The sequence below is a fragment of the Podarcis tiliguerta genome, assembly GCF_965153285.1.
Source record: "Podarcis tiliguerta genome assembly, chromosome: 1".
Lineage (NCBI taxonomy): Eukaryota > Metazoa > Chordata > Lepidosauria > Squamata > Lacertidae > Podarcis > Podarcis tiliguerta.
Genome location: NC_139534.1, coordinates 46,671,326 through 46,695,793, shown reverse-complemented (window position 1 = coordinate 46,695,793; position 24,468 = coordinate 46,671,326). Strand labels below are relative to the sequence as shown.

General features: G+C 44.1%; 2 protein-coding genes across 3 annotated transcripts in view; one reads left to right on the top strand and one right to left on the bottom strand.

The window, feature by feature from the left end:
• The first annotated feature begins 1,040 nt into the window (after window positions 1-1,040).
• Window positions 1,041-7,286, top strand: TSN (translin). The gene is made up of 6 exons (XM_083431147.1): window positions 1,041-1,210; window positions 2,040-2,133; window positions 3,547-3,643; window positions 3,957-4,072; window positions 5,196-5,275; window positions 5,662-7,286. Exons 1-6 carry the CDS (start codon window positions 1,145-1,147, stop codon window positions 5,896-5,898), a joined length of 690 nt encoding a protein of 229 aa, XP_083287273.1. The 5' UTR covers window positions 1,041-1,144; the 3' UTR covers window positions 5,899-7,286.
• A 381-nt stretch (window positions 7,287-7,667) lies between these two features.
• LOC310672738 (uncharacterized protein) overlaps window positions 7,668-24,468 on the bottom strand; it is a 73,699-nt gene continuing 56,898 nt past the window's right edge. For both annotated transcript variants that reach the window (XM_083430384.1, XM_083430385.1), the window contains exons 4-8: window positions 19,008-19,104; window positions 16,813-17,017; window positions 15,018-15,646; window positions 11,615-11,760; window positions 7,668-10,257 (exon numbers count right to left, since the gene is read on the bottom strand). In XM_083430384.1, coding sequence (XP_083286510.1) covers window positions 9,462-10,257; window positions 11,615-11,760; window positions 15,018-15,646; window positions 16,813-17,017; window positions 19,008-19,104 — 1,873 coding nt within the window. In that variant the 3' untranslated portion in view covers window positions 7,668-9,461. The remainder of the gene's footprint in view (window positions 10,258-11,614; window positions 11,761-15,017; window positions 15,647-16,812; window positions 17,018-19,007; window positions 19,105-24,468) is intronic.

The following is a 24,468-nucleotide window of genomic DNA, read 5'->3' as shown; positions in this document are numbered from 1 at the left end:
AATTTAAGACAAAACATGCGAAAAGGTATTTCATTCAATAAGGCAAAGCGTATCCTGCGCCAGCCATGGGAAAAGCCCCCTTCTCTTTCGTTACGGCTGAACCTGAACCAGAGACTAAGCGGAAGCTGAACCGAGAGGCGGGGGGAGGGCTATTGCTCAATCGATCCAGCGAACGGATTTCATCCGTCAAACTGGAATTTAACAAGGAGCCGCCATCTCGAGGCAGCAATAAACTCACGTGCAGCCCGAGAGGCAAATACCCCACAAAAGGGTTAGAGCTGCTTAGAGGGTGGGAAACGGGGACCCAGCCTGGTTTGTTGTTCTGCAATCCAGGTTTGGTTTGTCTTAAAACAGCGTGTCCTAACGTGGTCGTTTAGCTTCGGGTGCTTTTCGTGGCGATATATTACCTCTAATAACGGAGACTCAAGCGGCAGTTTAAACAGCAAAGTTACTCCCACTGAGCTATATAATACCAGGTCAACGTGTATAGGAACTGCAGCCTGAAGGGGCTGAACTCAAAAGCTACCCACCCTTGCATCCTTTTCCTTTGCAATGGGGAATATTGCAAGCACCACCCAACACTGTGGGACCTACTTCTGTGTAAAGCAGAGGCTCAGCTGTCCAGCTGCGGCTTCGTTGCTAGAGCCACCCACCTTGCGCGCGCATGGTCCCACGTTCAATTCCCGGCATCTCCCAGTAGGCCTTTTTTCCCCCCAGCACTCCTGCCTGAAATCCTGGAGAGGTGGGCCAAGAGCCTGACTCGACTTAAGGCAGCATCTTAATTCCCCTCCCCCCATAGGACTGCGCTGTTTATAGGGCTCCCCCCAAGTAGAAAGCGATATGTAAAATGTTGCCAATGCGACAAGTAAGCATCTCTCCACTTAGGCTGTGCAGCTGCCTCTGCCCACGCCTACTTGCCCCCATGGAAGCCAACGGGGGGGCTGACTGCCTTGCGAAGAACGACGCCTAGGGGCTGGGACACGCACGAGAGCGGTGCTTTTTCCTGTCAGGCAGCGAGAGGGGCAGCCCCGCGACGGCAGTGTGAAAGGACCCATCCCTTTGGCGGCACGGAGAGTGGTGGGAGTGCCCAGAGCGCTGTCCCTGCAGCCCGTCCGACTCGCAGCTTCTCCTCGGCGGCGTCGCCATGTCCGTCAGCGAGATGTTCATCGCTTTGCAAGGGGTGCTCACGGCCGACCAAGATATCCGCGAGGTGAGAGAGGGTCGCGCCGGTGCGAGGACCACGGACGCTTCGCCAGAGCTCGGAAGGGGGATCCCTTTCCTGCCCATCCCTTTCGCTGCTCCTCGGATCACGGGGACTAGAGCCTTGGTTTTCCTACCTTCCAAACCGCGGGAGCCAACCTTTTAACAACTGCATGCCTGAAACATGGGGCCCATTTCTATCACGTAAACCCAAAACGGCCCTATGTGTCTCTGTTGTGGCTCTTGTAACATTTACATAACGGTCCAGGAGAGGGACATTTAGTTGTTGCTGCTTGTTACGCTAAGTGTGAGAGAAATTGCATCGGCTGAAATTTTCTGTCCTGCACCACCACCGTTAAAGATCTTGTTCTCCTTTGCACCTATTCTTTGTCAAAGCTGAACAAAGAAACAACAACAACAACCAGTGATGATTGCAAGCACTGCCACCCATCTTGGGTCAAGGTGGGATCCACTATGGGGTACTGACCCATCACAAGTAGCAGTATGATGAACAGAATCATAGTAACAACCTAATTGCCTCATAGATAACCATTGGTTAGCTAAGTAGTGCAGACCCCGTTTTTCAAAAGCCAAGCTATGGACCCACTACTTTTAAAAAGTTTGATATATCTATGGTAGTTTCTGTTACGTGAATGGTGCCACATATCTCCCAGGTGGATTACTGGGACTCCCTGGGGTCCATGGACCCCCAATTAGGAACCAGAGGTCTAGAAATTTACTAGAGAGAAAGACGGGCAAAATTGAACAGCAGCTTTGTGCTAACACATTGCATATTTTTCTGTACCATCATGTTCTGAATATTTTATTGTTGTTTACAGGAGATCAGGAAAGTTGTTCAAACTCTGGAGCAAACAGCCCGGGAAATTCTTACAGTGCTACAAGGAGTCCACCAGGGGTCTGGATTTCAGGACAGTAGGTCATGCTTTGTTTCCCAATTGAGAAAACAAAGTCACAAACATGTTTACATGCATAAAGGATGGTTACAGAAGATGAGGACAAAAGATGCCACTCAGTAACGTAAAAGTGAATGGTTATGTGTTTTGTGAAAAACATTTTTCTACTCCAGTTTCTTTGTGAATTGGAAATGCAGGAAAGTGAATCATGTACAATAGATTATAACACTAAATTTGACTGTTTCATTATTGGGCACTTAACTAGTCAACAAAGACTTAGTCAGCTGTGAAATCTTAAAACAAGTCTGGTTTCTATATCCTATCAGACAGGGCAGGGCAGTTTGTGGGTTCTACTCTGCTTGAGCAGAGCCTGGTACAAAAGACATATTATTAGAATGAAAGAATTCAGAGCCTGGAAATTTTTAAGGGCCAGAACTGAGCAAAGCACACAGTCTTTCCACACAATAATCCACTCCCTCCCCATTTCAGCAGTATAATTTAGTGGGTCATTTTGTTGTTGCAAGTGTTAAACACATTTGAGTAAGAAATCCTTGCTGATCTGCTTCAGATCACCCAGAGAATTACTATTCAGTCACAATTTACCTTCTGTTCACTCCAGGTGTGGGGAGCTTAAACAAATAGAAGCTGGCTTCTGCTTCAAACTGCCACCCTTCAATTCATGGGGATTGGGGGTGGGCAGTGCTAGCACATTTGCTTCCACACCTCTACTCATCTGACAGCTTACCCAGTTGCAGGAATGAATCTCCCAGTAGAGCAGAGTGGTTGCAATAACATTCCCACAGCACAGTCATTGCCATTTACTTTGAGGGTGGGAAGGGGTAGGTGGTGTGAAGGTCAGGGCTGTACAGATGAGCTAGCTAGCAGGAGCCCTGGATTGCCTCTGCCAGTGCATCCACAGAACCCTAACTCACCCACCCACCTAGTCTTTCCCTGTAAGTGACAGTGACTGCTTCCAGGCACCTATTGCTGCAGCTGAACCACTCCTGTCATTATGAACTTATTTCAGTGGGACTAAACCATGACTAACTTAGGCTGCAGTCCTGTATCCACTTAGCTAGGAATAAGCCCCATTGAACTTAATGGAACTTAGTTTTTATGCATAGGATTGTGGTTTCCTATGGATGGATTCAGTGAATCAAACTTAATAGAAATCTAATAAATATATAAATGCTGTTGGGGTTGTTGTTCGTTATTATAGTGCGTACATTTGTGTTTTTATGTTGTAAACAACCCAGTGTTCTTCAGAGGGAGGTATAGATAGCAAATAAATAAGAAACCTGTTTATTTAAAGTATCACAGTATTGTCTTTGCTCATGGTCCTATGCCTAAAGGGTGTTTTCTATAAAGAAACTCAAAAACCAATAACTAGCCTTTGTTTTTGAGGTTAAGTGCTGTTTGTTTTTAATTTCAGTACCAAAGAAGTGTCAGAAGGCTCGTGAACACTTTGGTACTGTTAGAACACAGTTGGCCTCTCTGAAAAACAAGTTCCCTGCAGATCAATATTACAGGTTAGTAAATGTCCACTTTCCTCCTGCCTTTTGTGGTCTTTTTTATAATATTTTATTCTTTTTTCCATATAGAAAGTTACATTTGTTACTGAGCAATTTTAAACCAATCATTTTAATATGGATGGCTATGATTTATTTCCACTGTTGGAGGCAGCATGCTTCAGAATACCAGTTACTAGGAATCACAAGCGGGGTGGATGCTATTGTACCACCACAAGGATAGGATTTAGGACTAGATGGGCATTTTGTCAGATCCAGCAGGAGTCTTCTGTTTAAAGTGCCAGGAATCACTTTCTCTTTCCCCCCCATGCAGATTTAATGAACATTGGAGATTTGTGTTACAACGTTTGGTGTTCTTAGCAGCATTTGTTGTCTACTTGGAGACAGAAACCTTAGTGACTCGGGAAGCTGCTACAGAAATACTTGGAAGTAAGGAATTGTTTTTCCACTTAAACGCAATGACTTTTGGCTTTAGCAAGGCTCCCTGTCTAAGAAATTCAGTAAAATGTTAACCTAAATTGGCACGTCAGAAAGCTTCTACATGTCACTTAGCTTTCCTTCTAAAACCTTTTGACGTAGTTTGAAGGTGAAATAAAGACTAGACCTCTGCTTCAGCTCTCCCAAGGTTTCTTTTTTAACTGAAAAAATTAGTAACTGTTAGTAAAAAAAAGGAGTCCATATATGCACTGCTCGAGAGCTATGAGTTGGCAGAGTTGCAGGCTCCCTGGAAAGGTAGAAAGTCCACAGTGAAAGACAGGGGAATGTGGGAAGATTAGGTGTACACATTAATTGTATGAAGCTTCTATACATTCTTATTTACTTTGAAGAAGCCACACTTGTATTCAGTGAGGGTTACTAAATGTTTAGGATTGCAGCTCTACTCCAGCAGTGTGGACTCTAAATGGCAGCTACTCATGAGGATCTTGGGCAGAGGTTTTCCCCATTAGCCCTGCTACCTGAAAATCCTTTTAACTGGAGATGCTAGGGACTGAACCTGGGACCTTCTGCATGTAAATAATGTGGTCGGCCACTGTGCTTTGGATTTGGGCCTAAGATATGTAACCCTACAATCCTTCCTAGAGTCTGAGATTAACATCCGAGGTACTTCTCTGTGTGCACCCACCGAGAGATGTCAGAGAGTGGCAATGAGGGAATGGGCCTTTTCAGTGGTAACCTCAGTTATAGGATACTCTCCCCAGGGAAACTCACCTGACACTGGCTTTGTCCTCTTTCAGGCACTAGGTGAAGACATTTTTATTCTCCCAGGCATTTGGACAGCAGCACTGATATTGGAACTTTTGGTGGCTACCAGGGTATACATCCTGTGTGAAGGGCATGGATGCTTTGTGCTGTTTCAGATTACTTTTTCTTTGGATGAACACGTTTAGTATTTTATATTTGAATTGTTTTTGAATTGATCAGTGAAATTAACTAACCATTAACCTAAAAGGAAGGCCTAACCTGAATTGGCACTCCTTTCATTTTGGAGTCTTCTAACCCTGATGATTTGTATTATCAGAGTTGAATCCAAATCCGTTCATTCTTTTTGCAGTTGAATCTGAAAGAGAGAAAGGCTTTCACCTGGACATTGAGGATTACCTCTCTGGGGTGTTGACTCTGGCTAGTGAGCTGGTAAGTAAAGAGTATTGAGAAGTTTTAGAACTAATGCAGCATGACTTACCTAGTTGGACTGAAAGTAATATCCAGGGCCTTGCATGGACAAAACTAGAGGTTACATACCATGGCTCTTTCTTTAATGAAGTTGCTAGTTGCTCTTTTTCTGCAAAGGGAGGCTTATGGTTGCATTTTACTCTACTAATAGTAAAGGTTCACAGGATTGAGGCTTCTTCATCAAATATGCTCTAAAAGGCAGTAGAATTTATCCTCTGGAAGGAAGACAAAGTGCTGAATACCCTGTTCAGATGTTAATACTGTTGTGGGACTCCAGTAAGGCCTACCTAGCCCGATTTGGTCTCTGCACCTCTGCTTATCTTGCACCATTCTGCTTTCTTCCATAGGCTAGGTTGGCAGTGAACAGTGTCACAGCTGGAGACTACGCCCGTCCCCTCCGCATCTCTGCTTTTATCAACGAGTTGGATTCCGGATTCCGCCTTCTCAACCTGAAGAATGACTCCCTGAGGAAGCGCTACGATGGCCTCAAGTACGATGTCAAGAAGATAGAGGAGGTGGTTTATGACCTGTCAATCAGAGGGCTCAACAAGGACTCAATTGCTAATGCTGGTGGGGAGAAATAGAGGAGGGCTTGTTGAACTGAAGCAATCATTACCTCAGTCTTGCTGCCAATGAAGGAGAAGCTTTAACTTGAGCTCTCCAGCAGTAGTTTAGAGGAACCACAAAGCTGCATACCACTGTTGTTTTTTCCTAATAGAATGTTTAGTATGTCCAAGCAGAAGCACTCATTCCCCCCCCCCCCAAGCCCCTCTAGCAGGCACTGCTTGGAGTCCTAAGTCACCCTGGTGTAAGCAAACTGTCATCTCTGAACTACAGCTGTTGCTATCCCATTATCCCTGCAGAACCAAGCATGGGGATTATTTCCCCCCTGCGTCACAGCCTTTGTTCAAGCCTCATCCTTTTTGGATCTCCACGTCATTTACATGTAGCACAGTTTATGCACACTGCTGCCCTGGGCTCCTTTGTAATAAATAAAAGTTCAGTACTTGGCTGCAGCTGATGTGTAAACAGCTTGTCAAAAAGCATTCATTTTCTGCTCATCTGTGTAAACCAGATAGATTGCTGCATAAAATCAAGAGTTCAGAACTAGGATGATCAGTTCAGTAGAAATATTGTTGGGAATATATGTTTTCAAATAGTGACCATTATATAGTACACATATATTTGTATCCTTAAACATGCTGATTTTTACATTTGGGAAGAGACGTGAAATAGTCATTGAAGCTGAACAGTTGCTTGTGGGCATGTTCCAAGTATATATATAAGTTTTAAAAAGCAAATCCTGCAACATGTTTTAGGTGATTTTTTGTGGGGGGAGGAGGACAGATTTCAAGGAGGTAAGTAGTTACGTAACAGGGCGAAGGTGTTTGTGTTCCTTTGAATTCTAAGTGACCTGTTTCACATTTCCTTCATTTTGTATTGTATCTTTTTTATATAACGTTCTTGGTCCATCATGCAGCAAAGAATGCATTTGGCCTTAACAAAAAACGGTGACACTTACCTTGATCCTAAACACATGTACATGGAGGTGAGTTGCTTTGTGCATAGGAGCACAGCTTTTGTATGTAGGGTGCAGGTGCAAATCACTCTTCTTTCACCTCCATGTGTGTGCTACCTCCACTCTATTAGTATTTAATACCCATCTTCTGAATCTCATTTATATGTGCAAAATTTGTTTCTGCAATATACTGTGTTTTGTCTGAGCATTTTTCATATTGTGTGCTGTATAGAATCTGTTTTCCCCCTTGCCCTAAAGTTTTTCCTTTGACAAATATCGCCTCCAAAAGATAAGAAAAATATTTGTACTTTACAATATTAGTGGCTGTAAGTATCTTTTGCTTGTAAATCTTTGCCTTTTTCTGGTTACGTTTTGGGATGGGTGGGGGAAAGTTCATTGAAAAGAAAATTCTTCCTTTGTTAACGTGGGTAAATAAAAGACACTGTTCTTTAATATGGTGCTTCTCTGATTTTGTTATGTATGTTTCTTAACAAGCTTGCACCCTGTAATTCACAATAACTTGTTAAATGTACAGGTGTCATATTTTCTTCATTTTAACAAAAACCCCTTCTTTCAAGACACTGCAATTCTACAGCACCCATTTTGGAGGAAGGCTATGATAAAGGGTTCACAACTGGTGCAGAAAATCTTGCTAAACGATATTCTTACAGTTTTTTCCCTGTCGGCTATAGAATAGAAAAGTGCTGCCACGTATTTTGTTCTCTAGTATTCTACAGAGTTCTTTTTTATTATTATTCTCATGTGTCACTAGGATAGGAGTGATCTGGTATGGAAAACAAAAAGAGAAGTTAATTAAAGTGCAAGGAAACATAATTATTAAAACATTTTATGTTAATCTACAATAATGTAACGGATTCCTTTTTAATTAAAATTTTGAAATACACTAGATTACATCATTTAAATAATCACAAACTAGAAGAGGTAATTGAGCCTTGTTAACAGAAGCGTATTTCAGAACGATTTCTGATGTTAAGACATTCCTTGGATTTCTACAATGGGTTTTTAACCATTTACAAACAAATCCAGTGATCCATAAAGGGAGAGAGTATTGCTTATCCACAGGATTATACAGGTATTCTGGAATGTTTGTGAGTGAACTCTGAATATATTTCGGCTTCCTTTTCCATTTACGTGTTACATGCATTCAGTGCAAAGTAAAACTCGGTAAACTGGTTCCTACATGGGCATGAGGGTAGAAGTAGAAAACTGATAAGCTAACAAAAGATGGATGAATTAAATGTTTCCTGGGAGAGCAAGCTGAAATGAGGCTAATTATACTGTCTAAACATTCTCCTTTATTGTGTTAATACTGCTCTAAATTTGACTGGATGTTGCCTAATGCTGTTATAATATATGCACAATGAAACCAGTCTATCATATATGGTCAAAATTCCTTTTTCCCAGCACAATCATGCAGTGTCAGACATCTCACACTCCTATCTGATCCCCACATTATTAACAATATTAGCTCAATATTTTCTCTCTAGAGACCTGCTCCTCATGATCTGGTGCCAATAACCCCTAATTACCATAGAGGAAGACATCCCAAGTAGGCCACAAATCTGAAGGGCCCGCCCTGCCCCCCTTGAGCAAGTCTTCACAGGGTAAAGCCTATTTGCCCTCAGACAGACAACACACGTTTTGTTGTCTTCACTGTTATAGCTATTTACAAAATGTGCAAAAGATTCCCATTACCCAGAATCTAGATCTCACTCCTCTTACCACTTACAAGCCTCCTCTGATTTCTCCTTAGGCCAAGTTGTGCTGAAGTGATTATTTCGGCTAGCCAGATTAACTCCTTATGTTCCTACAGCTCATGCTTAACTTTCACTCCACACTTAACAGGCAGTCTTCAAACTAACAACACTCTTCCTTTTCGCTACCAGCTCAGTCAGTTACTCTAAGCAGAGGGTCGGCCACCAACCTCCTCTCAAGATGACAGCCTCTTTTTGACAGTTCGTGTTCAATGGGGCCCTCACTTTATCACCTCATCAGGCAATGCCTCTCAAAATGGGGAATGTGGCCTCCAGAAGGGTTTGTGGGGCACCTACAAGAAAGGGGGTAGCATTTTGTTATCTTATTGATAAGTAGGTCTATAAAGAGGCTCAAGATTTCCCACAATCTGAGTGTCTACTTCGTGGATTTGCTGACAGGGAAGGGTGGAATGGTCAGTCACAGACTGCTGTGGGTTACCTGAAGCTAGAGACCATGGGCTGTGGAGCAGCTGAGAAGAGGAGTAGTGGAGGTAGGGGAGCAACTGTGTGTGTAGGAACCACACAATTGGGAGCAAAGCAGACATAAAGGTTGTAGGAGCCAGGTAGCTACACCCAATGAGGTTTCTAAGTTGGGTTGTATGGAAGATCTAACAAGCTTAAAAACGGGGCACATTTTTTCCTTCAATTTGAGAAACGCTTATTTAAGTGGTACTCGTCCCAAATGAATTCTCAGTAGAAAATGACATCGTTACGGATAGCTCCAATGCTAATTGGCCAGGTGAAGTTCATCCTTGGTGCAATTTTTGTTGAAAAGGAGATCTTCAACCCAAAGCAGGTCGTGAGGAAATTTCTGAGCTTACTTAGCCAAGTCATTTCGCAGTCAGCGATCCTTTCATGACCTATTGTGCGATGCGCTTATCATGATGTTGGGCAAGGCGTTGCGCCGCTTCTTCCAGGAGCCCAGCTCCCGAGAGTACCTCCGTATCTGCCTGAACCAGTGGTGAGTCCGTGCCTTGTCTCCATCTCGGAACACAAAAGACTCCCGCCTGATCTCAAGGAGTTCAAACGTGTCGTCGCAGTCGGGATCCACAGAGACCACACAGTTGCTGAGTCTCAAGGGCTCCCTGAGCAAGCTGAACTTCCCATTGTTTTTGTCCCTAATCAGTACCAATACTGCATCTTTCACAGGCCCTGGCTCTCCGGGTTCAAAGCTAGACTCAGAGGCGCGTCGGATGTTGACCATGAGGAGCACTTGCATGTTCTGGAATTTTAAGGTCTTGCTGCCCTTTTTGACCCACTGTCCATCAGGAGGCTGGGCCAGCTGCAAGGCCCCTTCCATCACAAAGCGGGTTTCTTCCCGCAGCCAGCCCACAGTCTTGATAGCGGTTTCCCTCATTTCAATGTTAATGACCTCCCTGTTCTTCTTGCTGTCCTGGCGGAAGGAACGCAAAGTCCAAGAGTTCCCTTCCTGCTTGGTCTTCATGTTTATGTGCTCCAGGTGGGACTCAATGCGGCTTTTGGCCTCCCTCAGGCTGCTGTGATCTGGGTGGTACTCAGTGGTGGCTTTGATGATGCGGCTCAGCAGAAGTGGGTACTTGGTGACTCTCTGCAGTGGAGCCATGAGGAAGGACCGCAGATTCATGCGGCGAAGAGCTGTGTTGTCGTTCTGGGAAACATTGAGGAAAATCCTGCAGGGAGGTAAAAAAAGAATGTATTTTGTAAACAAGTACAGGAAAACAGAAAAGCTTACACCGAGAGACTTGTTTGTACATACACATTAGGCATTGATATCTTTAATTAATTAACATTTACAAAGTAATTATGACTTAAGATCCCAGAATATTATTGATATATACTGCTTTCCTGCAAAACCATTTACTTGATTTGCTAGACTCAGGAACATTTTTTTTATTTTTTTCCCGTTCTCAGGCTTTGCTTAATGCATGACTAAGATAAAGTTCAATAGACTTGCTGTTGATATCTTAGCTGTTAAATATTACTAAATTTATGCAAATGTAGACACAGGGCAGTTGCTGTTGATATCTTAGCTGTTAAATATTACTAAATTTATGCAAATGTAGACACAGGGCAGTATCTAGCATATTAGTTGCAATAGTGCAGGGAATGTTTTCACCCTCTCCTTGTCCTATGTGTCCTCTGTGCACCCCCTAAATCTGTTCTGAGGGTTCCCCCAGCCCTCTAGAACGGATTTGGGGAGGAGGTTGGAGGTGCAGGGAGCACTCAGACACTATACTGGGAATGTCACAGGTGGATGAGCACAGCCTTTCTATCGTTCTGATAAAGCCCCAGTTGGTGATGTGCCTTTATTGGTAAACTCCTCAGCTCTAGTTGATGCCATGTATCCTGATGCAAGTGCCTGGTCATTGATGAACACCCCCTCCCAAAGCATACTTGCTCCAAGGGGTGTTGCTAAGTACTTAAAAGTAAGGGCTCATAGGCAAACTTTTGCATATCTGAATTAATATGTACAGATGCAAATTCAGAATTTTAATATTACAGATGATAAGCTCAACGGACACCCCAAATATGTTCAATTACCTTGCACCCCACTCCAGATCTGTCCCCTCTTCAATTAATTTACTCTCGTTTTCCCAACAGATCTTTTTCCAAATCCATTTAATCCCCATACAATTGCCCCCATTCATTGTTATCTCTAGGTACAATCATTTCAAATTCATTTATTTCCACAAATTTATATCTTACTCACTAACCCAGATCACACACCCCTCCGACACACACCCAGCTAATCTCTTGAATACAATACCTACCCGGAAATTCTCAGTACATTTAGGAAAAGATATGGAGTCTGTGCCCCAAGGCATATACTTCCTACCAGGCCTGTGCAAGGGGGCAGGGACAGCTGGGTACACTTGCCCTGGGTCTTGGAGGGCTAGGGTGACTGGGGGACTCCACCAGGGGCCTGCAGGACTTCTGGTGTCATGTCAAGAACAAGACTTCCATGCTGGGCTTCATACAAGCGCTGAATGGTCCTGCTACCAACCCAAGATTAAGAGGTCTCCTCACCTGAGTAACTCCTTCTCTTTTTCCAGTGCATTGAGCATGTTCACTGAAGATGACTGCTGGAGGCAGTACGTCTGGAAGGCAGGCAGCATATTGACAAATTCCAGGAATATTTCACCGATGCACACAGTCATGAGGTCATCATCGCCCTGCCAACACACAACACACAAGGCAATGCATCAGCCAGAGACGTGGAGGTACCAGAGGCCATTAAAAGCCACTGGCCTAATATTCAATTGTGGCGAATGTGCTGGAGTGGAGCTGGTGACATTGGTGTCTCTGCAGTTTACGGAGCTGAGGTGGGTCAGGGCAGCGGCAAAGGCAGGGCTGTGTGGACATACCAGCAGGAGGAACAGATTGGTGTCCACACAGCACTGACCGCATCACCTGCCTGCCCTGTCCCAGCCCTGCCCAGGTAATATGCAGCCCAGACCTACCACCTTGACTGCAACCGCTAATATAATTACAAGCTGATCTTGGACAACATGTTAGTAACACACCTCATGATAGCTGTTTCAACAGTGAGTTTCTTTTGGCCACGTTTCCCATGAACTACAGCTTGAATGCATTCTGAATAATTAAGCTCTTTCCACACTGAAAACAAGCAAAAGTGCTACACGTTTTTTCCTTGAACTGCTAACTTCTGCAATCTATTCTCCAAACAGTGGCCTAAGCCCAGTCACTAGGAATCACAAGGGAGGAAAATGCTGTTAAACTCAGCTTCTGTTTGTGAGCTTCCCTCATTGGCCACTGTGAGGACAAGATGGTAGGTGAGATGGGTCTTTGGCCTGATCTAGTGGGGATCTTCTTATGATTTTCTACTGACTCTGGTAGAACATTAAAGGTGTATGCAAACACAATGCAAAAGTGATTAATCTCAGCTTGACAACCATGTTGATATTCCCTTCCATGTCTTTTAATGATTTACTCTACTGATGTATATTTTTAGAATCTGTTACATTTTGATTCCTAATTAAAAAAAGATAAAAGTATTTCACAAAAGACTATTGCAAGACCATTCCCTGTTTTTTGCCAGCATGAGGTGCTGTAGCACAGAGGCTCAGTTATGAGAGAGAGTACTACACTATTGCTGAAACAGAAACAAACATTCGTAATTAAGGAAACATGCCATCCAACTTAAATGGTTTGCTGAAATCCATTAGCAGGCAGCATCCTTGCAAGTTAAACTGGATTTCAGTTGAATTCCATGGATTAAATCTGCACTTTTGAGGTTTTGAAACTGGAGACTGTACCACCCTATTCCCCCCAAAATTCCAACCCCATATATGTCAAAATAGAACACTCAACATCTGAACCCTTTAAACTTACTGCATTAAAATTTGAATGCGCACAGATTCCTACGAAGTATTGCAATGCAAATTTTGCATATATGATTTTGAGTTCTAAATTAATTTTTAAAATTGTGACTGGCAGAGCTGGAAATGGCTCACGGGATCTCTTTTACACCTTTGGTCTTATCCCTCAGCTCCTCTATTATCCTTGATTTCCCTCCTTGGCTCCCCAGCATCTTAAAAAGTTCAACTACATCTCTGACGCAGTGGATAGCATTATCACATTTCCCCATTTTGGATGATTATATCGTGGCTTAAAAAGACACAAACCTTTTGCCTGCTCGCACCACAAGCATGCAGTCCCTGGAAGGTCAGCTATGAGGAAATGCAACCCTTGAACTGAAAAAGGTTCCTTGACCCTCGTCCAGACTGGCTGGGACTGACCCCCAAGGGTTTCACACAAGACTCGTTTCCAACCCTACCTGGGAGATGCCAGAGATCAAACCTTGAACCTTTGTATATAAAACATGACCTCCGACACCAGGAAGAATCCCTGTCCTGCCTCCTTGTCCATATACCCAGTACTGTCTTCTCTGATGGCCCTCTAAGGCAGAGGGTTTTCACTGCACCTGCTACCTGATCCTTCCCTCCCTTTTAAAATGGCTAAGTCAGAGACTGAACCTGGAACTTTCTGCATGAAAAGCATGTGTTCTCCTGCTGAGCTCTGGCCCTTCCCCAAGGCGATTATCCGGCCTTCAAAATAATACTCTCTCCCGCATTTGACTTGCAAAGTTCAGCAACAGGGCGCAGAGCCGTGTGCCGTACACAGGGTGCTAGTCTGTAATAATGAAACATCAAGAACTGCTGTCCCAGCAAATTATAAGTAACCTTGAGTACGTTCAAGAAAGAGAGCCAGTTTGGAGCGTGGCTCAAATAACACTTAAAGGATTTAACTAGCCTTGCGTCTGTTCTTGGCCACCAGCAATTGTTGGCAGGCAAAGCCGCTTTTAATTGCTCTCCTGTGGGCAAGATGGGCTTCTTTGAATGCCGCTGTAAAAATTAATTTCATGGTAAAAGGGTGTTTTGTTTCTTTCAGAGCCCTTAATAAAGCACAGGGCATAATATAAATACACAGCGGCGTGTAAATGCCATTCGCTTTGCTGAGGTGCTAGCGCAACCGTCTGCCTGCCGGCATTGTTTTCCTTCAGCCAATGGAAATGCAGTAATATTTCGAAGTGATGGTAGGCCTCGCTGCACAGCAAATTGAAAGGGCTAAAGGGGCAATTCCACATGTCATAAAGCTAGCCCCAGACTGGTCTGCTCAGAAGCACATGGGGCAAAGGGACTCAAGGGGTAAGGCAGCCTTCCTCAGCCTGGTGCCTGCCAGATGTTTTGGACTACAACTCCCATCACCCCTTACCATTGGACATGCTGGCTGGGGCTGATGGGAGCTGTAGTCCAACAACACCTAGAGGGCACCAGGCTGAGGGAAGTTGGCATAGGGATTGTTGCAGGGGGCTTTCTTAGGTGATTCTATGATTCTACAAGGCACAAAGGATTTTTGAGATGCTTATTCACCAAGTGGTCTTGAATTCACGTATCTTGTCAATCACAAAGAAACACAGGCGACTTATGGTAGACTGGGGGCACCCAATCAGAGCTGAGGCCTTCTTCCCTAATCTAGAGGCAGATGTTTTCTCACACAATTGAAATGACAAAAAATAATTAAAAAGTTGGTACCCTTTGGAACAAGAGCACAGGGAAGCTGCCTTATACCAAGCCAGACCAACTAGCTCAGTACTGTCTTCTTTGACTGGTAGCATCTCTGCCAGCCCTACCTGGAGATGGTGGGGACTGAACCTGGCACCTCCTACACGCAATGCAGATGCTCTTACACTCAGCAATGGCCCCTTCCCCATTTCAGCAGCTAAAATGAGTCAGACAGAGGCGTACCCATTCTCAATTCCCTTACCTGCTCATTAGGCAATGTGCCTTTCTAATGAGTGGCGCAACCTTTGAGTGTCATAGTAACAAAGCTACAGTGGCAAAAGTAGCTCATTATAACTGCACAGGGAAAGGGAGAAGAAATCTGAGACCACACACGCACACGCTACCTGCTCAAAGGCCTGCTCAATCTCTTCCTGAAGGTACTCCAGGAAGTTTTCGTTGAGGTCAATGAGCTCTTGTATGTTGCCGAAAACCACCAGCAGCTGGTCCTGTGTTAGCAGGCCAGCAGCTTGCATGGGGAGGTAGAACTCTTCCTTGATGATGCGCAGGTCCTCCCCGTAGCTGGTTTCAGTGTTGACAAACTCCAGCACCGACTCCTTCCGCTCCGTCCGGCACTTCAGGCACTTCTCGCAGAGGACGGCCCGCCTCTTGTTCTGGTTCTGGACATCCGTCTCCAGCGGGAAGTGTCTCCCCCCACAGTCGGTGCAAGGCTGGTGGGCCTCCCACGCCTGCAGAGATGCCAGCGTCTCCGACGCCTTGCTCCTCCACTTCCTACTCAGCACCTGGCTGATGCCGCTGTCCGCCCGCTCCATCTCAGCTGACCTCATCCTTGGCACCCCTCCACTGCTGGCATCGGCACTGTCCCTCTCGTCACCCCCGCCCACAATGCCACTGTCGGCGCTGAGACTGCTGACGTTGCTCCAGCGGTGTTTGGAACGAAAGGAGCCGCCCAGAATGCCGTGGTTCTCATCAACGTTGCTGCTGTAGTTGAGGTTGGCTTTCGTCAGCACTGGGCCTGAGTGGGGGGGGAAATAAAATAAATCTATTTGTAGAACCTTCCCATTGTTTTGTTCCTCAGCCCTGTTCATCCAACAGTAAAAAGCTTGTCCTGTTTTGTTTTGTTTTTCTCCTTGTGACCAGGAAGGATTCTGCAAAGTACCTGAATACAGAGACAGGGAGAACCTAGTTCTTAATAATATGTTGCTACATTCTGGCATTTTCATACATACATAAAGATTTTCTTTTTCTTCATGCTAAGAAAAGCTTGACCTGATGGCTAAGCATGCTCTTAAAGGCACAGTAGCAGGTCATAAAAAAAGAAGAAGACAGAAACCCTCCTTGTATTGAACTGGTTAAATTGTCCATCTTTCCTTGGTCAAGGTTTCCTCAGCCTTGCCTGCTGAGATCCTTTAAAATAGACCTAGATAACTTGTGACCCATCAACCCAAATATTTGCTAGGTGCTTCTATATATTTGTAGCCCCCCAAAAGTAGAGGTTTATCAAACTCCTGGTGGGCCACAATGCACAACTGTGTTTAGTCTCGTGGGCCACAAGCTAGCAGGTCTACTTGACAGTATGCAAAGAACATATTCCGCTTCTGAGTTACATTTCTCTCTTTAATTCAACAGCTAGGGAAGGACGCTCTCATTTGGAATTTGGCTCAGGTGTGTTGGAAGGAACAAGCCTGTCCTAATGAACTATGCAAACACAAGCGGAAGCCACCTATTGACGGCTCCATCTGCTCAGTATACTTGCAGAACAATTGTTCCAGGTTCTACTCACCTTTCGCTATATCATGCATGAAGTCAAAGAAAGCCCTAGATTGAAGCTTAGCTCATGACACTGCCTTACCTTTGCATACCCCCTTTCCTGCATTTGCCAGGAGCCAGTTTGGTCCTGTATGGGCCCAATCCAGGCTATTGGCTGTTGCTATGAATTGTACAGACAGAGAGCACACTGGAGGAGGAGCTGCTATTGTATTCCCTCTCCTCTGGAGGAACCCGGGAATAAGAGGCTACAGCTGGCTGCAAACATTATCCACGGCTGTTGAGTGGGAGATGTTTGGAGGCTATCTCTCTGAATGATGACTGCTAACCTAATGTCAAAACACACCCAGAACTATGAGTGACATGGACAGACCCTGCAAATCACACACAAAGCAAAAGGCAAGAGGGGCATACTGGAGTCTCTCTCTTGCCGGCGCTTCTGGGCATGCTGCCGTGCTGCTGCAGCGATCTTCAGCTCCAGTTGTTTCCTCTTCACAGCATCTGTTGGCATCGGATCACTGAAATGAGGCCGCAGTCGACACTCCCGTTGAGCTTTGGTGCAGTCCGAAGTTTCGTAGGAGATGTCAGAACTTGATCGGCGGCAGTTGGGGCTGGAGCTCTGGAAGGAAAGCAAGGGGTGGTTGTGGGGAGAAGTTTCTACTAAACAATATATGAGCTACTTAAATAAGGTAAAGGTCAAGGGACCCCCGTCCATTAGGTCCAGTCGTGGCCGACTCTGGGGTTGTGGTGCTCATCTTGCTTTATTGGCCGAGGGAGCCGGCTTACAGCTTCCGGGTATGTGGCCAGCATGACTAAGCCGCTGCTGGCAAACCAGAGCAGTGCACGGAAATGCCGTTTACCTTCCCGCCGGAGCGGTACCTATTTATCTACTTGCACTTTGACATGCTTTCAAACTGCTAGGTTGGCAGGAGCTGGGACCGAGCAACAGGAGCACACCCCGTCGCAGGGATTCGAACCGCCAACCTTCTGATCGGCAAGTCCTAGGCTCTGTGGTTTAACCCACAGTGCCACCCGCATCCCTTGAAGATACTTAAATATACATGGCCAAATCCGACACCCAGCACCCACTACCTCTAAAACCGTTGTTTCTCCTCATATCTTTCGGGGGGGGGGCAACACCCTCACTCAAGAAAGGAAGCAAAATATGAACTGTTAGTGTTACATTAAACACATGTTCATGAAATCTGTGTGCAGCTGTTTAAATATGCACATAGTTTAATATTGGGGGGGGGTGTCAGCAAGCAACATGTCTATTTTATCGGGCTGTATGGGAGAGTTGGCAGGATGGGCAACCATATGTGGACAGTGTATCGCAGCAGCAGCTTTACTCCAATTAAGATGGCAACAGCTCTCTTTCCCCAGCCACCACTGTTTGCAATCCAAACCCAATGATTTGGATTTGTAAGTGCTTGACTGAGGATGAAACGGGCATTCCTCCCCATGCCTTTCCTTACACACTTTCTGGAGGCTGGAACTTTATGTCTATACTACATAGTTAAACCACTTTCCAGCTGCTTTCATTGTTGTGGGTCATGACCAAGCGATCAAGAAACACTTTTCCGTGAAGGATCTACACAGATTACTCTGAGCACCCTCACCCAGCTGTTGTTCACCCAAAGCTCCAGTTGGGTGAAGCTAGGATAATAAAACAACTCTCAGACCAATTTTAAAATATTGTGGGCCCGATCCAACTAACATTATGTGAACAGGTCCTATTGAAAGCAATGGAGAAAGTTAATCAACAGTTCCATTGCTTTCAACGGTACTTTGGGCCACTCCAGATATCCTTCTTATTGCGCTCATGTGATGATTCATATTCATGCTGGTATTGGGGCGGTTATCCACAATCCCGCTTTCAGTCGTTTGCACCTGTCATCGTTCTGTTGTTAACATACTTTTCAATTGGTGCATGTCCTGTAGTTTCCTGCTGAAACCCTATAACTTTTCATATGGCAAATGCTTCAGGTTTTTTGTTTTGTCCTGCATTTGTTTTGCTATAGAGCAAGATTATCCCTCCAGACATGAATCATGCAGTAACACTGGGGAAACATTTGCAGAACAACTGATAAAGCAGAATAATCATAGCTGTCAACTTTTCCCTTTTCTTGCCAGGAATACTATTCGGAATAAAGGAATTTCCCTTAAAAAAGGGGAACGTTGACAGCTATGAGAATAATGTGTGGACAGTCCAGCGTTGATCCAACATGATTGCACTATTACTGCATGAATGACACGTTATGGAATACACCTCCAAAATGCACCAGTCTGGAGGGGCCCTTAGTCACATGTAACTTTAGCTGGATTTGCACGGTAGTGTTGATGTGCCTTAGGTATCTTCATTCATTAGCTTGTTCCTCGCAGCCACCCAGAAGCAGGAAGGGTGAGATGGGGTGCAGGAAAAGAGGAAAGAGAGAGAGGGGAGAGAGGTAGAAGAAGGGAGGGAGGGAAGGGCGGGCATGGAGAGGAGAGCCAGAACAGTATTAGTGACAGGGGTACAGAATAGCTGAGAGCTGTCATAGCAAGTAAAGTTACAGCTCCCTGACCCAACACTTCTGAAACCCCTTTCTGCCCCAGGCCACGCAACTCACGGTGGGTTGATGCGAGTCCTCCACAAAAGTGAGGTCATCCTTCTTAAGTTCACAAAATCCTTTGGAAGGGGGCTCAGGGGTAGCTTCGCCACTGCAGCTGTGAAAAAAGGGACACCACCCCAATTAATGTTCTGCACAAACAGCAGTCCAGAGCCAACTCCAGGGGTTGAGAGGAAAATGCATCTTTAAAGCTACAGTGTATTATTCTACAGGTCTTCTACCTTATGAAGTCAAAAGCACCTCATATCTTCTTTCTCTTACATATGCCATTCGATAAACGGACTTCTGCTGATGCAGTGGATAATAGGGTTGTGTGTGTGGTTTTTTTAATGAAACATGTTTGTAAATTTAAAGGGTTGCCCCCCCTTAATATTTCTGTATAAAAGCAGCATCTAAAGTGCATGAAATCTTTAAGCTTCTCGTCCCTCTTAGTTGTTTTATTTGCACTAAGGTAGGAGACAACTTTCTGTTATGTCATCAGAAAGAAAGTGCTCCCCTAAATTATCAGATACCATGAATAATTTCTCATTCATAAATGATGAGGAAACTGTATATCCAAGCCCCAAGGGACAGAAGAGAGAGGACAAAACCTAGTCACACCCACACATACAGGATTAGCGGTGGCAGAAACAGAGATAATATTTAGCATTTACGTAGCTCACTTGAAGTGTTCGCTACACTCGGCACACAATTATGAATGGGTGAAGGGGTTTAAGATTTCCAGGTGTCAATCACACACAAAAATGCATGCTTTGCTTATGTGATATATTGCATTTGGGGATCTTGTGAATCATCAGGAGACTGCAGTATCCTTCCTTCTGCCTGTGTTAAAGAACTGTATACCATTCTAGATAGTTGCCCTCTAGGCAACCCTTCATACAAAAACACAAAATACATCTTTTAAAATAAATATTCCCTGTGTGGACTATCACACATTTTCTCACAAATATACAGTGAATCTTTGGTTACTATGCTGCTTCATATAGCATTTTTAAAATAAAAAAATTACATCATTTAACAAAACAACAACAGAGTAACTATACCAACTCTGGATAGTGACATTGGATAATATCTGTATACATATTATTCATGTGGCTTGGCTCACTTTCATGAATCACTTGGTATTATCTGATATGAAGACAGCTCAGGGGTGTGTGACTTATTCACTCCTGCTTTCAGCTTGTGGCACAGTGTTCTGAATTGATCTGTAAGGAGCTGGTGCGTGGATAATCCTGCCTTGTGGGGAAGAAAAGGGAGGTTGGAGTCCATGCCAGTTCAGTGTTCTCCAACTCTATGGCTCTGCCTAACTGGGATGACAGCGCTTTCTGCCCCACAATATTATACACACTGTGGACAAATTCCCAGCTTAGAATGCAGCTAGCTTGTTCTATTTCTCAACTGAAGCTAGTTTGGAAGGAAAGGCATCAAAATGCAGTAAAAGTATCTCCCCGCTTATGCATGTTTGATTCTCGCATGGCCATGTATATGCTCAGTGCAGGGAAACAATAGATAGATTTATCGTATTTTTCGCTCTATAAGACGCACCAGACCACAAGACGCACCTAGTTTTTGGAGGAGGAAAACAAGAAAAACAATATTCTGACTCTCAGAAGCCAGAATAGCAAGAGGGATCGCTGCGCAGGGAAAGCAGCAACCCCTCTTGCTGTTCTGGCTTCTGTGATAGCTGCGCAGCCTTGCATTCGCTCCATAAGACGCACACACATTTCCCCTTACTTTTTAGGAGGGAAAAAGTGAGTCTTATAGAGCAAAAAATACGGTAAACTTCAAAAAGGCAAGAGCAGTCCTAAAAGAGCACAAGAACTACAAAAATGGTGTGAAAAGAGCAGAAAAAAATGGCTAGCAATCCCAGGAGCCTTTGCAACTCCAATCTCATGAGCCTTTGCACCAACCTTTGAGTTAAGTTTGAGAAAGGAGGTTTGGAGGGAGCGATTGTGGTGGAGTTTGGCATGTTTTGGATGGCACTTGGCGGGGAAGCTGTTTACAGGATTTAGGTGCCTAATATTCTGTGTGCCCTGCTTCCCAAACCAGCTGTGGAAGTACACTGGATGCAGAATAAACAGAACTGTGAACACCACCTCAGTTTTCCAGAGAAAAAGAGAGTACAGTAGGTATTTCAGGCGATATGCAAAATGGCAAATTATATTAAAACTACTGGGAATTTTCCTTTGTAGGAAGTTATTTCTCTTTATATTCAAGAAATCATATACACACAGTTCCATATTTATTGGATACTGGAGTGCTCTTATCTGTACATTAGTTCTCATGATATATATCCTCTCAACTGCCTCTTGGCTGACTGTTTTTGCATCTATTCTATCTCTTTCTCCCAGGTGAGAGTAGTTCTTCCATATGGTATTAGAGCAAGGAATTAATGTAATGGAAGATTTCTGGATGGGGGGGAAATGTACATAATGGTACTGCAACTATTTGTGGCTGACGTGGTTCAATCAGAGATGTGCCTAATTCGAATGAAGCTAAGATGATCAGTATATGAGGTGGGTGTTGTTTTTGTTTCTGCTAGACATGGTAACTGGCTTCAATTTTTGGAGAAGGGTAGTCCATTTGCCTGCTTCACTGAAAAAAAATTGTTCCCAAGGCTCCACCCTATTTAGTACCTCACTGCTGCAGATCCCAAATGGTCCAACTTCATCTTTGATTTTATTATGGAACCATCTTTATCCACCTCTTAAATAACTGAGCAATACTTCAATCTTGAGGCACCCTGTCATCTAGCATTCCTTCATCTACTCTACAAGCTGGGCCTTTGTTATGGCTGAATTTTTCCTCTTCTTACTTCCCCCATATCATCCTTGACATTGGCTGCTGTTTTGACCTTGAAAGAAAACAATATTTTGCCCAGCAACTTCATGCACTTTAATATGCTCAAATCCAAATATTTTTATTTTTTATTTTTTTAACCTTGGGACTTTTATTTCCTTAACTGCTTTCTCTGTCATTGTAAAATTTTTGCCTGTCTTTATTTAATTCCTTATATACTGGATGATCTGATTTCCTGCCCATTCACTGACTTGACTATTAATAATGCCCTAGGTTTTCATCTTTCTCTGTCTTCAGAAGTCAAATTCCTCAGAAAGCCTGGTAAACACAATTCACAATCAAAAGGTAAAACAGGTAATAAATCAGGATCTCCTTTCAATCATGCTTTCAACCATTTCTTTTTTGCTCAAGTAAAAAAAAATGCTCTACAATTCATGACAGGCTTTAGATTATTCCATGAAGATAAAACACTACAAATTAGAGGCTCAGAATTAACATTAAGCTGCTTATAAATGTGCTGAGTAAATTACATTTGGAAGAAAGTTCAGAAATAAAGGGCAGGTGTGTTGCATGTAATTCAAACACACGCACAAAATTCCTGCAGAATCTTAAGAAGCCAATGACAAGAATAACCCAGGAAGTCTTCCACTTCACATGAATGAATGCTAACTTAATCTGAAATGATAAAATTGTCATGGATGAAAAGGGTATCAATGGCCAGTAGTTATGAAGGCTATATTACCTCCAGTATGCCTCTCAGTACCAGTTGCTGGACAGCATAAGTGCTATTGCAAAAATGTCCTGCTTGTGGGCTTCTTGTAGGCATCTGGGTGGCCACTGTGGTAACAGGATGCTGGACCAAATGGACCTTTGGTCTGATCCAGCAGTGCTCTTCTTATGATTTTATGTGCTGCAAGGATGCTGCTCCATGTAAACAATTGACTGTATGCAGCAGCTCACCTTACGGACTGGCCTCACACCAGATCTCCCCATGTTATTCATATTACTGAGGTTTTCTTACAACAAGCACTGGGTCAAATCATGCGGCATGGGGGAAATCCACACGGCAAGACAAGGCACATGAATACCTGGCCCCATGGAGCAACTGCCACAAGGACCCAATTTCAAGCAGCCTCAGCGCCACATGTTGCTGAAGTGAACCTAAGGTTTGCAACCCTGTCATTTCACTGCCAAATCCTGAGAATATGTTGCCTTTCAAATCTAGTGACACCCCTGCCGCTGAGCCAGAAACTCCCATCGTCAAAACAAGATCCTCCATGAGATTGCTAAAGCTCTGGAAGAAAATGACAGCTGGGTTTTGAGCAAAATAATGGCTCTCAGTTTTACAATTTCAAAGGGAAACTGTTTGGTCTCATAAGCTTTTGACTCAAAGTCATGAGAAGCTTGGCAACTGGTTGAAATGACCATTGTGCTTTTCATAGCAATGAATTAATTTCAGAAAGCTCTGAATGTAAGCAAACTGAGCTTGATAAAGTCCATCTATTACTATGACCCTGCCTGGCAAAAGGGATGTTGTGAACAAAAGAAAATAACACTGTGCGATGGATCTCAGTCCCATACTTGCAGAACCCATGGCTTACATTACTTCAAGGGAAGTAATAGTGCCACTGTATTCTGCTCTGGTCAGACATCACCTGGAGTACTGTGTCCAGTTCTGGGCACCACAGTTCAAGAAGGACACTGACAAACTGGAACGTGTCCAGAGGAGGGCAACCAAAATGGTCAAAGGCCTGGAACTGATGCCTTATGAGGAACGGCTAAGGGAGCTGGGCATGTTTAGCCTGGAGAAGAGGAGGTTAAGGGGTGATATGATAGCCATGTTCAAATATATAAAAGGATGTCACATAGAGGAGGGAGAAAGGTTGTTTTCTGCTGCTCCAGAGAAGCGGACACGGAGCAATGGATCCAAACGACAAGAAAGAAGATTCCACCTAAACATTAGGAAGAACTTCCTGACAGTAAGAGCTGTTCGACAGTGGAATTTGCTGCCAAGGAGTGTGGTGGAGTCTCCTTCTTTGGAGGTCTATAAGCAGAGGCTTGACAACCATATGTCAGGAGTGCTCTGATGGTGTTTCCTGCTTGGCAGGGGGTTGGACTTGATGGCCCTTGTGGTCTGTTCCAACTCTATGATTCTATGATTCTATGATACAAGAGCAGAGGCTGGCTCACCTGAGCAGGAGGAGGCATTTTTCTACACTTGGGACAATGGAATCTCTATGTAGATCAGACAAGAGTGCCTCAATTTTTTTAGACCAAAGGGCTGCATTTTCTCAGTCTCCAAGCTCCTGTGTGGTTTTTAATGTCTGAATACCCCTTTCATTGACTTTTGCTGCTCTGATGGGTTTCACCAGGCTGTATATTATGTATTTTCTGTTGCGTTTATAGTTTTCTTGTTCTCATTCTTGATTGTTACTTTAATTTTCAAATTTTGTATTGCCTCATGTTTGCACATCGATAAACCAGATTTTCTGGTTTATTGTGAACTGCTTCTTTCCCCTCCTAGCACCAGAAAGATAAACTGGGAAGCCTTGGCTTCCTAGTATACCTGAATCAGGGTTCATGGTTTGTGGCTTCCTAGTTTATCTGAATCAGGGTTCATGGTTTGTTGATCCGTAACAAACAAACAAACAAACAAACAAAC

What these genes read in the sequence shown, in the direction of transcription:
- TSN (XM_083431147.1), top strand. Translation starts at nt 1,145, where the DNA reads ATGTCCGTCAGCGAGATGTTCATCGCTTTGCAAGGGGTGCTCACGGCC. An exon ending in CCTGCAGATCAATATTACAG is followed by an intron (nt 3,644 to 3,956) that starts GTTAGTAAATGT and finishes CCCCCCATGCAG; the next exon opens with ATTTAATGAACATTGGAGAT. An exon ending in TGACTCTGGCTAGTGAGCTG is followed by an intron (nt 5,276 to 5,661) that starts GTAAGTAAAGAG and finishes TTTCTTCCATAG; the next exon opens with GCTAGGTTGGCAGTGAACAG.